The 14,691-nt window shown below is 36.0% G+C and overlaps 1 protein-coding gene and 1 pseudogene across 1 annotated transcript; both read right to left on the minus strand.

Moving 5' to 3' along the window:
• Positions 1-3,067, minus strand: part of LOC110937342 — a 3,902-nt pseudogene extending 835 nt beyond the window's left edge.
• Positions 3,068-9,049: 5,982 nt separating this feature from the next.
• On the minus strand, positions 9,050-10,565 carry LOC110914464 (uncharacterized mitochondrial protein AtMg00810-like). The gene is made up of 3 exons (XM_022159272.1): positions 10,441-10,565; positions 10,302-10,366; positions 9,050-9,651 (listed from the first exon to the last, which is right to left on the minus strand). Exons 1-3 carry the CDS (start codon positions 10,563-10,565, stop codon positions 9,050-9,052), a joined length of 792 nt encoding a protein of 263 aa, XP_022014964.1.
• Between the last annotated feature and the right edge of the window lie 4,126 nt (positions 10,566-14,691).

The following is a 14,691-nucleotide window of genomic DNA, read 5'->3' on the forward strand; positions in this document are numbered from 1 at the left end:
TTCTCAGGAAGTGATCCAAAATCCAAATATTAAATGACTAATAAGAATATGTTTGGCATGAAGAGTTCAAGCTTTTTTAACAATCGACATATATAATGTTATGGATTAGGATCAAATACAAAGGATCCTAATTGTAAGAAGTGTAAGAAGGATTTATAGAGTGACAAGTGTCCAATAACCTAAAACCTAAACCCACTACACAAAAGAACCCACTACAAAAAAAAAAAACCCTTAAACATCCACCACCACCAAAAACCTAAACCCCCATCCCCAACCCACCCACCCACACATCACCTACCCTAAAAAAAAAAATTTTTTTTTTTTTTTTTTGCCGAGGGGGTGGGGGGTGGGGGTTTAGGTTTTTGGGTGGGGGGGGGGTGGGGGTGGGTGTTTAGTTTTTTTTAGGTTTTTTTTGGGGGGGGGGGGTAGGGGGGGGTTAGGTTTTTTTAGGTTTTTGGGTTAGTTTTTTTGGGTTTTTTTTTGTGAGGTATAGTTTTTTTTTTGCCGGGGGGGGTTTAGGTTTTTTGGTTGGGGGGGGGGGTTAGGTTTTTGGGTGGTGGTGGGGTGGGGGTGGGTGTTTAGGTTTTTGGTGGTGATATAGTGAGTTTAGTTTTAGGTTATTAGACACTTATCACTCTATAAATCCTTCTTACACTTCTTACAATTAGAAGCCTTTGTAGAATAAATAATGTTATAACATTCTTATGTTGAACATTTAATGTCCCACACGAGCCATTTCTTACCAAAATATGCACACTTTGTTGTGCTAGATGGTAAAAGAAATGATAAGAATGCTCTTTTAAAAGGTAAAAAAAAACTGTAGTTCTTATAGATTTTTTTAAAATGAATTGTGCAAATCTTTTCTTACAGTTTTCTCTTTCTTTTTTTTTTTGCAAAATCATGTAAAAATCATACTCTTAAGTCTTATCCATACATATATTATGACACTCTATTTATTGTAAAATATCCATCTTGTAAGAGTTATTATACGCGTTCAATGACACACACACACACACATATATAGAGGGGTAGGATCAGGTACAGATAACATTTAGCGCACGAAGTGGACGAAGTAAAGAAAAAAGGGCCGCTGTGGTAGGTTATGTGTAGGTAATACTGCTACACAGACTTTGCACAGGTGTCGGTTGTATAAATAAACGAAGTTCGTTCATATTATTTTTTGAATTTCAAGATATGAATAAACATTGCATTTCAACAATTTTCTTATCAATCAATCAATCATACCCAGTAAAATCCCATAAATAGCAAAGCTATTTGTAGGGTCTGGAGAGGGTGGGTTGTAGGCACACCTTACCTCTACCCCTAGGGATAGAGAGGCTGCTTCCAGAGAGACCCTCGGCTCCAAAACACCCAAGAAAGAAATAAATAGAACATGAGATGTGTGTGTGTGTATGAAGTTACCAATGTAGCATGAGTTGTGAAAGAGTGCATGGTAAAACAGAAGAAGTGTGACAACACAAAACAGCCTATACACATAGTTACATATCTACGACCATACACTACACCTAAAAATACAATTGTACAAAACATCCTATACACATAGTTACATATGTACGACCATACACTACACCTAGAAACACAATTGTACCTCTCCTAGTAATCCTTAACCTTAATCCTACGTCTCCACGAGTTCCTATCATGGACCATGTTCTCAGAGAGGTGCAATCTTTGCAAATCCTGCTTAATCCGCTCATCCCAAGTAATTTTGGGTCTACCTCTACTCCTCCTCCCCTCCACCTCAAGGGTTTCAATCACTCTAATTGGTTCTATCGTCTGCGTCCTCTTCACATGCCCAAACCATCTCAATCTTTCCTCCTTTATCTTATCTGATATACTAGCTACTTCTAATCGCTCTCTAAAAACATTATTTCTTATCCAGTCTAACCTTGTGTGCCCACACATCCATCTTAGCATTCTCATCTCTGCTACCTCCATCTTACGTGCCTGTACTTCCTTAATGGCCCAACATTCGGTTCCATATAACATAGCAGGTCTAATTGCAACCCTATAAAATTTCCCTTTCAAAAAAATGAATTATTTATCTTGTTCTATCTCTTCTCGGGCGCTCGTGAGGGAGAGGGAGAGAGACTTGATTAAAAATTAAAATAATAATTTACTAACCAGGATGATTGCTTTGATGTTAGCTTCTGACAATGGAAACTTAACATCACCACACTCCTCAAACCTCATAAGAACATCAACAAAATCTTCATCTTCATTAGAAACATCCACATTACTAGCCACCTTTTTGATCTTGTGCTCTTCAATAATATTACCAGCAATTTCCTGAAACCTCTCACGAATCTTCTCGAGTTTCGCCTTAAATCCAGTTACTAAAGGCAGCAGTGTAGCCGAAGGAAAAAGATCCGAAATATTGAATCCTGCAGCTGCAGCCGAAGCATCCTTAACAAGCGCGATAACAACTCTTCATCTTTACACTTCTTTCCAAATGCCGCTTTCGCGGTAATCCCATATGTTAACGAGAAAATTCTTTCACTTAGATTGATTTGAGACCCTACATGTTCACTAATAGAGTTGATAAACTTTGAGACCTCTTCTTCCCTTGTGGGCCCAAACGACTGGACCCGCATCGGGCTCAGAAGCTCTTGAGTGCAAATCTTGCGAACACGTCTCCAAAAGTCTCCATATGCTGCAAAAGTAAAGTTTGTAGCACCGTTACATATCACACTGGAAGCATAAACAGAAGGTCTGTCAGCAAAGTTTAAGTCATGAGTTTTCATAACTTCTTTTGCTGTTTCAGGTGAAGACACAACTACAACTGAAAGTTCACCGAGCTGTAGGTGCATCAACGGTCCATATTTATTGGCTAGATCGCGCAACCGTTGATGGGGAAGAGCGCTTCCAAGATGATGGATACTTCCTATGAGTGGTAGTTTCCATGGCCCGGGGGGTAGATTTGAGGTTGACTTTTTTGTTAGTTTTAGTAACATGAATACCAAGATGAGAAAAGCAACAACAATTTGGAAAGGGTGAAATACAGGCTCCATGAGGCGAGTTAGTCTGGGCTCGGCTTGACTCGTTTACACCCCTAAATCAGTTTTCGAGGTAATCTAGTCTTGCCCCCTAAATTTTTGTTTGTATAGATAAAGGTATATATAGATGCTTTCGGTTGATGTTAAATGTTATTTCATATTAAAAAAAAGTATAATTTCATTGTTATGTCAGCCTGCAGGTTTAGTTGATAACCCTTTTTTGACACAATATTTCAAGTACAAAACGACGACCAAGGAAGATCCACTGTGTCGATATCCAGCCTGCAGGTTTAATCGTTTTTACTCGTTCTATATGATGAGGTACCGATAATGATTGACTCGTATGTGGGTCAGTGTGAACGTGGAAAAAGAGCGAAAAACCGGGCCAATAACTCCCAAAAAATCAACAACAAAGATTTTTAATAATTTCGTTTTATTTTAGATTTGCGGTTTTACTCTTTATTTTTCTCTCATTTGGGTTTTATCTAAATATTTACCGGTACATATCTAGTTTTTTCAGCTTCAGTCTCGAGTGACATATTACGGATTGCAATCTTGTCGTGTGTGTTAGACATATAAGTATACATATATGTCCGGTATTATATGTCTATAAATACATATGCATATAAGCTAGATATATATGTCCGGTATTATTATTTATTTTTTAGGGTAGTTATAATATTCCTATGTTTTGTACGTATATATATCAACATTAACAGATCTGTAAAATTATCAATTCATTTATGAACATTATCGCTTAGAACTTCCTGCAGAAACAAGTTTCATCATTCAAAGATTTCCAACAAAGTGGTATCAGAGCCACAACATCCGATCCAAGAAATCCGTTTAACGTTAACGGTCACAAGTTACTGTCGAATTCGAGATCATGAATCAAACGCAAGGCATACAAACACAGATTCCCAAACTGACTGGACAGAATTATTATCATTGGCACATTCAAATGAAGGTATTGCTTGAATCACAAGAATTGTGGTCAGTTGTCGATGAAGGGTATCAAGAACTGGGACCGAATCCGTCCGAAGAACGATCCGCTGCATACCGGGAATCGATTAAAAAAGACAAACGGGCCTTGCATATCATATTCCAGTCCGTAATTGACACAGTTTTTGAAAGAATTTCACAGGCAAGTTCGGCAAAAGAGGCATGGGTTATTCTTCATAAATCATACAAAGGAGAAACGCGCGTAAAAACTGTAAGACTTCAATCCCTTCGATGCGAATTTGATTCTTTAAATATGAAAGATGGAGAATCTATTGAAGAATACTTCAATAGAACGATCCATATAGTAAACCAATTGCGGATGAATGAAGAAAAATTAGACGAACAAAGGATTGTAGAAAAAATTTTACGTAGTTTGACTAGGAGTTACGAATCGGTTGTTATTACGATCGAAGAAACAAAGAATGTTGCTGAAGTATCCACCGAAGAACTGATGGGGATACTTCAGTCACATGAATTAAGACTAAAAAGGTATGAAGATAATCCTGTTGAACATGCATTTCAAGTAACGAATGTAGGCCAAGATCGGTCTAGGCAGTCGTTTAGGAATGAATCCGCAGGAAAGGGACGAAATAAGTATAAGGGCAAGAATTTCAATATGAATTCAATAAGATGTTTCAATTGTCATAAACTTGGACATACCGCCAAGTTTTGCCAACAAAAGGATGAACGCGAAAAAATGGATAACGCATTAATTCATACAGAAGATGATGTTGATGAACAAGATGACACTATGTTCATGATATTCAACATGGAGGAAACAGTCAAAAGTGACTGTTGGTATCTTGACAGTGGCTGCAGTAACCACATGAGTGGTAACCGAGAACTGTTTTCTTACCTTGATGAATCTTTTAAAAAAGAGGTGAGAACAGGAGATGACAAACGGTTGGATGTATTAGGCAGCGGAAATGTCTCTATTATTATTAGAGGGAAAGAAAGGAAGATACCAGATGTATTTTATGTAAAGGGGTTGAAGCATAATCTGTTAAGCGTAGGCCAACTCATAAAGAAAGGATATGAAGTCGCGTTCAAAGAAGATAGATGCGTTATTAAGGATTCAAATAATGAATTTATTGGTACTATTAAGATGACCAACAACAGGATGTTTCCATTACATCCCGAAAGTGATCTGAAATATGCCTTAAGTATGAATACATATGATTCCTCACGTCTATGGCACAGACGTTATGGACACGTAAGTATGGACACTTTGATTGATATGAAAAACAAGGAGTTAGTACTTGGACTACCAAAGATAAAGAAGGATGATAGTGTATGCGATGGTTGCATATCAGGGAAACATGCAAGGAAACCTTTTCAAAAGAAAATGGTCTGGCAAGCAACTGAACCACTACAATTAGTTCATTCTGACATATGTGGTCCAATGAGAACAGAATCCATTGGTGGATGTAGATACTTCATCACATTCATCGATGATTACACTAGGAAGACATGGGTATATTTTCTTAAATTTAAGTTCGAGGCGTTATATCACTTCAAGAATTTTAGAGTCTTGAATGAGAAGCAGTCAAATCATGTAATCAAAACTTTAAGGACAGATCGCGGAGGGGAATATTGCAGCAAGTCATTTCAGGAATATCTGAGACTTAATGGGATTAGACATCAACTAACTAACAGCTATACCCCTCAACAAAACGGAGTAGCCGAACGGAAGAACAGGACTTTAATGGAATTAAGTAGAAGCATGATGAATGTTAAGCAATTACCTAACTGCTACTGGGCAGAAGCAGTAGCGTGCACTACTTACATTCTAAATCGAACAATTACGAAGACCAGACCAAACATCACCCCTTTCGAAGCCTGGAATGGACAGAAACCAAATGTAGAACATCTGAGAGTATTTGGGTGTCTAGCTTATGCTCTTGTACCCAAACAACACAGAGACAAATTATCCAACAAGTCAATAAAAACAATATTTGTTGGATATAGTGAAGCTAGCAAAGGTTATAAGCTATACGACCCTCAAACTAACAAGATTATCATCAGTCGTGATGTAATCTTTGATGAAAATAAGAGATGGGTGTTCGAAGGTGAAGAATCAAATGTACCACTGGTTATCACTGACGGAGAGGAGATACACACTCAACAAGATGGAGAGAAAGACAAGAGTCACGAAGAGGAGAGTGATAACCGTACGACAGATAACATAAATGGAGAACAAAATCAAGAAGATACCAATAGTGATCAACAAGCTTGTAGTATCTCGGGAACAGATGAAGCACAACGACAAGGTGCTGATCAAGATCAACAAAACAGTGGTGACACTTCATCTACAGATTCAGAAAACGAAGTCATTAAAACTAAAAGCATTAGGAATATATATCGTAATACCAGAAAACTCTCAAATGCAGAGGTGTTACAGAAATATAATCAAAATCAAGTAGTGAATTTTGTTCTCTATGCAAGTACGGATCCAACGAGTTACGAAGAAGCAAGTAAAGATGCAAAATGGATAGAAGCGATGGACAGAGAAATAGACTCCATTAATAAAAATCACACTTGGGTATTGGTGGATCCACCAAAACATCAAAAGCCAATAGGAGTGAAGTGGATCTATAAAACAAAATATGATGAAAAGGGTAATGTAGACAAATACAAAGCCAGATTAGTAGTAAAGGGATACAGGCAGAAATATGGTATAGATTATCAAGAAGTATTTGCACCCGTAATAAGATTCGAAACAGTTCGGATAGTATTGGCTTTGGCTGCACATTATGGATGGTATCTTCATCAGATGGATGTTAAGACAGCTTTTCTAAACGGAAAACTGAATGAACAAGTCTACATAGAACAACCTCAAGGATACATTAAACACGGAGAAGAACGAAAGGTATGTCATCTTCAACGAGCTCTCTATGGTCTGAAACAAGCACCAAGAGCATGGTACAGCCGCATAGACTCGTACTTCTTACAAAATAAATTTAAGAAAAGTGCATATGAGCATACCTTATATATAAAAGATACTAACAAAGGAAAGTTAGTGATATGCCTATATGTTGATGATTTAATCATTGCAAGTGACTCCATGCACTTAATTACGGAATTCAAGGAGTCTATGAATAGAGAATTCGAAATGACTGATATGGGAAGACTACACTATTTTTTGGGCATGGAAGTACGTTATGAAGATGGAAATATCATACTGTCCCAAAGAAAGTATATGAAAAACTTGTTGGATAAATATAAAATGACACAATGCAACTCTGTTTCTACACCTATGGAATATGGTTTGAAATTATCAAAGGATGATCCGGAAGAGTTTGTAGACGAAGGGGTGTATCGAAGCCTAATAGGAAGTTTGATGTACCTTACTAACACCAGACCAGACATCACGTTTGCGGTCAGCAAAGTTAGCAGATTTATGGAGAGTCCAAGGAGAAATCACTGGGAAGCAGCTAAACGAATACTTAGATACATCAAAGGAACACAAGATCAAGGGATTACATACTCCAAGGGAGGAAAAAAGGTTCTTGTAGGTTTTAGTGATAGTGACTATGCAGGAGATATGGATGATAGCAAAAGCACCTCTGGATATATATTTCACTTAGGTTCTGGTCCATCTCATGGCAGTCAAAGAAACAAAAGGTAGTAGCTTTGTCGTCAACGGAAGCAGAATACATGGCTTTGTCATTAGCAGGTTGTCAGGCACTATGGATCAAAGGAATTTTGGATGATTTGCAAGACAATAACGATTCTCCAATTCCTTTATACTGTGATAATAAGTCCACAATATGTTTGGCTAGGGATCCCGTTTATCATGGGAAGAGCAAACATATAAGGGTCAAATATCACTTCATCAGAGATCTTGTCAAGAAAAGGGAATTAAATGTGATCTTCTGCGCAACAAAAGATCAGATAGCTGATATTATGACACAAGCTTTACAACCAAGGGACTTCATTAGACTTAAAGAGCTTCTTCGTATGTCATTAGAAGTAATCTAGCTTACGGGAGGGTGTTAGACATATAAGTATACATATATGTCCGGTATTATATGTCTATAAATACATATGCATATAAGCTAGATATATATGTCCGGTATTATTATTTATTTTTTAGGGTAGTTATAATATTCCTATGTTTTGTACGTATATATATCAACATTAACAGATCTGTAAAATTATCAATTTATTTATGAACATTATCGCTTAGAACTTCCTGCAGAAACAAGTTTCATCATTCAAAGATTTCCAACAGTGTGTCATATTGATGTTGTACCATAATAATATAAATCTAGGATAAAGTATCGTTGTTGACGCAGACATAATACCTAACAACAGGAAAATGTACATACTATGAAGTCTAAATTTTTTGCTTTAAGCAATCTGTCAAATAGTATGAGGACAAAATATGTACATATAACATATGTTCATTGATTTATCATGTGTGACAACATACATGAGACACAAACAAAAGCAGTAGTTAACATTTGAACGAGTCAAATCTCAAAGCATATGTCATTGATTGAGAGCATTTGCATATTAAAGAGATGACAGTTTGAATGTTTTTTCTATAAATTAAAGCCAGTCTCTTTCAAGCACATATGTTTAATTTGACCAGGTTAAAAAAAGCTGGAAGCAGCAGTCAGTCAAAATGAGATCAAGCCTGTTAACTAACCCCAGATAACACCTTCGAAATCAAGTAATAAATGTGTTTAGAAGTTTTATTTTAAACCATTTACTTATGAATGGGTTGACTCAGGACGTATTTTCTTCCAAAGTCTATTTTTAATGCATACCTTCTAAATCATTTTATTTAATGATATATACTATTATTGTAATTATATTGTTTTTATAATCATAATTGGCGTCTTAAACGTTTAAAAAAAACTCAACATAGATAAGTTCAAATGGTACCAAGTGTGTGGGTTCATAACCTCTAAATATCATGTGTGAGTGATTTCAGTAAAAAGAAAGTCTTTTAAGTAAAAGTTAACCCCTACAGGTTGATTTATTTCAACCGGACTAGTTTGGACTCGTTAACCAACCTATCTCACCTACACATCTTGCCACCCATACGTGTGTGCACGATTGGAGTACAAGATAACCAAATATATGTTGTGTGTTGTGTATAATAGTGTTACGTGTCCCATAGTACTTCTTCCATCGTCCGGATCTATGTTGTGACTACTATCGCTGTAACCGACCAACATATTTTCTCCTCGAGTATAGGTAATGCCATAACTAAAAGTACCTCGTAAATAGCGAAGAATTTGTTTTATGAGAGCTGCATGAGATTGCTTCGGGCATTGCGTGTACCGACTGGCTACTCCGACCGAAAACGCCAAATCTGGTCGAGTCTGTAAAAGGCACCGGAGACACCCGACAATATTTCGATATCTCGTTGCATCAAAATCTTCTTCGTCTTCAAATTTAGAAACTTTCACGTTTGGGTCTATGGGGACATTAGTAGGATTACAGTTAATCATACCAGCTTCTGTCAGTATTTTCTTTGCATACGCCTCTTGCTTAATTTTTATCCCGTCCTTGTTCTGCGACACTTCAATTCCAAGATAATAAGTAAGCTTTCCCAAATCCGACATTTCAAAGTTTTTAGCCATCTCGCGCTTAAACTCCATAATAAGTTTCAAATTTGAACCTGTCACAATTAAATCGTCCACATACACGCTGATTAATAAGACATCCGCTCCAACGGTTCTTTAGTATACGACTTATTCTTGCGAGCACCTATGGAATTACATATTTAATAAAATATTATTTAAATTTGTGTTCCATGCACGTGGAGCTTGCCTTAACCCGTATAACGCCTTGACAATTTATAAACTTTATGCTCCTCGCCTTTTTTAATGAACCCTTACGGTTGAACGACATAAACCTCTTCTTTTAATTCGCCATGTAGGAACGCAGATTTAACATCTAGATGATGTAATTTCCAACCTTCATTCGCTGCGATAGATAAAAGTAACCGAATTGTTTCAAGTCGAGCAACTGGCGCGAACACTTCGTCAAAATCAACTCTGGGTTGTAGAACATAACCCTTCGCCACGAGTCTAGCATTATGTTTATTTAGTGAGCCATCGGCGTTTCTTTTATGTAAGACCCTAGACCGTTTTAAAACAAAAAGTACGCAGCGGAAATACGAACCAAAAAAAATTTCTATCTTTATAAACATTTTAACATACTGGAAACGATTGGGATAATCCCTTTTACAAAAATTGGGTCCATCAATCTTATTTAAAAGATAAAGCATAATCTACATTTATAAACTATACGACCTCGCTTCCGTACAATCCACGTTCATTGACTCGATCTTCAACCGCTTAAACTCCATAATGATGATAATTCCGTGCAACCTGCAATCACCACATACATCCGTATCATCTTATTTAAAAGATAAAGCATAATCTACATTTATAAACTATACGACCTCGCTTCCGTACAATCCACGTTCATTGACTCGATCTTCAACCGCTTAAACTCCATAATGATGATAATTCCGTGCAACCTGCAATCACCACATACATCCGTATCATTAATATTTGGTGACGTCATACATGATCTAAACCTACGTAATTAGATGACCACGCCACATTCTTTCTACTTATGCTAATCCTTTTGATTATCTTTTTGGGTACAATCTTGCATCCCGACGTCAAATCTTCACAAGGTCAATAATAGTATACCTGCACTTTCATTTCATTCTCAAGCACATGATTAGTAACGTAAATATTCAAACGTATTGAAGCCATGCATACATATATACAGGCCCTATTCTTTCGTGTACAATAATTCCCACTTCATACATACGCACATACATACATACATACACACATACATATATACCTACATACGTACATTCATGCATACATACATGCATACCTCCATATCCAAGCTTTTACATACCATTTACATTCCAATATAATTATACTAAACAAATCTTAGTCACAAACATCCATATATATTAGTCTCATACATACAAACCTACGTGCATGCTCATTTCTATTCATGCTTACCTATGGATTCCATCACTAACATGTAGGTAATTCCACTTATTTCGTTCCCACACATACTTACGTACACGCTCCCTTCTTAATCGCACCTCATAAACACTCGTTAATAAGTTTGGAGTACATTCCGGGAGCTTAAAAACGAGTTCAATAGTCACCCGTAGCTCACAAAACTATTTGGTAAGGTTGGGGTACATTATAGAAGTTTAACGGGGCTTGGAAATGGGTCTACGGGGTCCGGAATCGAAGAAAATAGTAACAAGAAAGTGAGACTATTTGATGCGGATAGACCCGATCTCTTTAATTATCTCTTTATTTGAATTTAATATTTTATCTTATTTTGTTTCCTTTTCGAATTATGATTCATATCTTATAAATAGGGTGTTTAGGATTATTGTTTAGACAGTTTTTAATTGAGTTTTAATTAAAAAGAACTGTATTCTTGGAACCTTTGGTTCATTTTATCGGTCTTTGATTACTAATTCTTCTAGAGCCATTTGAATGCACGCGTAACTGCATCAGTTGGTATCAGAGCTATGGTTTATCAAATGGCTCAACGTGAAGCGAACTACGTTTTTACTTGTCGAATCGCCGACCGAGGCAACAATAAAATTGTGTTTGATTCGCAAGATCGTAAGATCCAGGAAACTGACTCAAAGGATGTCATCTGGGATGAGATCGTTGGGAAAGAGGAGCATCCTGAAGACTGCGATGGTTACAAGTTTTCAGGAAACCGACTCAGAGGCTTTCATCCAGGATGAGAACTGTGAGAAGGAGGAGCATCCTAGAAATTGTAGTGTTATCTATCCGTCACTTCCCGTGTATGATGAATACGAGGACGAGGAATGGTATTTTTAGGTTACCGGTGGTGATCGAAACTTATTGGGAGATGAATCGGATTCTAAAATTCGTAATGTTGAAGTTGTTATAAAGGACGATGGTGGTATGGTGAATATCGATGGTGATGTGGTGGCGAATGGTGCGGTAACAACCGGTGGCGATGACTATGTTGAATGGGGTGAACCAGTTTTGGGAGTTCCAATTTGTGAGCCGACGATCACGGGGAAATCACTAATTTTGTGATCTCCTATCAGTTTTAAAGTTCGAATTAAAGATGATATCAAGGTTTCCGAATATCCGAATAAACCTACCGATTGCAGTGATAACAATTCTTTATTTCAAGATGATGGTGCTCCATGTGGAAAGTCCATTCATTTGTGGACTGCATGGAAAAAGTCACGAGGCTTTAAATTTGGTGATAAGTATATGTTACACAAGTCAAATAATTTCTCACATATATTTTGATATAATGAATCTCGGAGATATCACTTACGCGAGAGATATCAAAATATACCGAGATAGACTTAACAGGACATTAGTTTCGTCCCATAAGCTTTACTCTAAAGCGGGCTCTTACATGTGTAACAAACGATATAGCTCTCCTTTAGAAGATAAAATGATAAATGATATTACTTCCTTATGCTTCGTTAATTAGAAGCCTTACGAAGGTTCAAGTCTATACTAGTTTAGATATCGCTCACATTGATGAACATTAGACCACTATAGATTATTGTGAAACATCTTACGATATCTTTAAGAAACGAGAAAGACTATAAAGAAGAGGTTGATTATTCTTACCTTGATTTTGTAATATTCAAAAGAACCTAAAAGTCAATTTGGGGTAATCCTTATGTTTGCAGACAAATTTATCTCATGGAGGAGTCATAAGAAACTGTTAACAACAACCTAAATTATAATGACATAATATGTTGTTAATTAACAACGCAATTGTCACTAAATGTTGTTGAAATTTTATCAGTAGACTCATAAGCTTATTAACTCCATATAAATACTATATTGAAGACTTAATGTGAAAAGTCAGCTACCTTATTTCCTCGAACAGTAACAGTTCGAGAGGTGCTGCATTAAACTTCGATACAAAATTATTGTTCGTTTATGAACAAGAAGAGGAAACTAATTATTTGTATCGAATACATTTACATTCATGATATGCTTGCGGATCCGATAACTACGGTCTAGACCCAAAGTCTTTTTAAGAGCTCATAATAAAGACGGGTTTTACTAAAGACATTACATAATAGCATATCATACATATGAATGATTAGTTATTTTTTCCTCAATTATACAATTTGTTTGTCTATAAATACGTATGTGCACCTAATGACATATAGACAAGAATTATACAAATTAATATCAAAGGGCTTACCTCAGTCATTTTGGTCTTAAATTTACGTATGTTTTGATTTGGGGTTGTAACATGATTAATGGAGGTCTTGAGTTGAAAATAACTCAATGACTGTATTTTTCTGTCACAACTTCAATTTGAAACATTAATTAATGTTTTAATTTGGCCAAACTTACTTATGCTTATCACAAATGATCACTTGGCCAAGTGGGAGAATGTTAGAAATTACTCGTTAATGTGGCCTAACTGATCATTTGAATAATGTTACCAATATGACATCACTAGTCTCCTACAATTACTTGATGGTAGTAATTGTAAATATTAAATAGTTTAAGGGGACAATTAAGATTTCCCTTTAGGTACCTTTTAATAAGAGAATGTATAGAGTTTTTCATAACCTACCATCACTTATGATCATTATATATTGATCATTGGTATTGATAAAAAGGTATGAAAAACTCCTTAAGAACACCATGATCAATTCTCTCTAATGTGATCCATCAACACAAGGTACCATAACGGGAATCGTGGATTCAACATTCTTATCTCATATCTCTGTTCCAACAAGTAAGTTTTACTGATTTGATGTCTAATATCATATTCATGATTGAATAAACATGATTAGGTTTTTTATATTTGACCCATGTTTAAAGATATAATCAACAAGCTTTTTTCAACAGCCATCTTCTACAAGATCGCTGAATTGAACATATATCTTCAAGAACTTCGCTGTTTTTAACATATATCTTCATGAACTTCGCTGTTTTGATGAACAATTTACTCAAGGTTCGTTGAAGTGAAGGGCAAAGTTGAAGATACTCGCTTATTTTAATTGCAATCTTGAAGAACCTCGCTTTTTTTGTTTGCAATGTTAAATAGCTTCGCTGTTTATAACAACAATTTTAAATGGTTCTATTTTTAGTAGTGGGTATGTTCGAATTAATAAGTAGACTTAATTGAAACACCAATTTTAAGTATTGAAACACTAAGTTACAATCAAATATGATGTTTAAATTACCCAGCAACAAGTATAATAAAACTAGACTAAATTGTAAGCATATAACTAATTTTTAAAGAACAGACATAAACAAGAAAACCCCGTTCGTTAATACAAATAATACTGTAATATTTTAGAATTACTTAAATGTTTGTGAAATACCCAGCTATAGTCTGGGTCCTCACCAATATAAATACCCATGGGATTAGGGTGTGAACCCACATCAAGATTGAAGTACCAAAAACAACCTTCTTTTTTCAGCTCATCCTAATAACCACAACAACTTTTATTTTTTCACTTCATCCTATCAATTTTCGGCCAAATTTCCTTTTGTTAGTTAATGGATTCTTTTCGGCCATACCTCGTTAGACTTTATTGGGGTGGTGTCTTTTCTTTTGTAAACGGGCTTGTTCAATTTGACCAATCCATGCTAACAACCACATTCCTTTAGGCGACACAAAATGTCTT

The sequence above is a fragment of the Helianthus annuus genome, chromosome 1, assembly GCF_002127325.2.
Source record: "Helianthus annuus cultivar XRQ/B chromosome 1, HanXRQr2.0-SUNRISE, whole genome shotgun sequence".
Taxonomy (NCBI): Eukaryota; Viridiplantae; Streptophyta; class Magnoliopsida; order Asterales; family Asteraceae; genus Helianthus; species Helianthus annuus.

What these genes read in the sequence shown, in the direction of transcription:
- LOC110914464 (XM_022159272.1), bottom strand. Translation starts at nt 10,565, where the DNA reads ATGACGTCACCAAATATTAATGATACGGATGTATGTGGTGATTGCAGG. An exon ending in GTGGATTGTACGGAAGCGAG is followed by an intron (nt 10,367 to 10,440) that starts GTCGTATAGTTT and finishes TGGTGATTGCAG; the next exon opens with GTTGCACGGAATTATCATCA. An exon ending in CGAGTCAATGAACGTGGATT is followed by an intron (nt 9,652 to 10,301) that starts GTACGGAAGCGA and finishes TAATTGTGACAG; the next exon opens with GTTCAAATTTGAAACTTATT.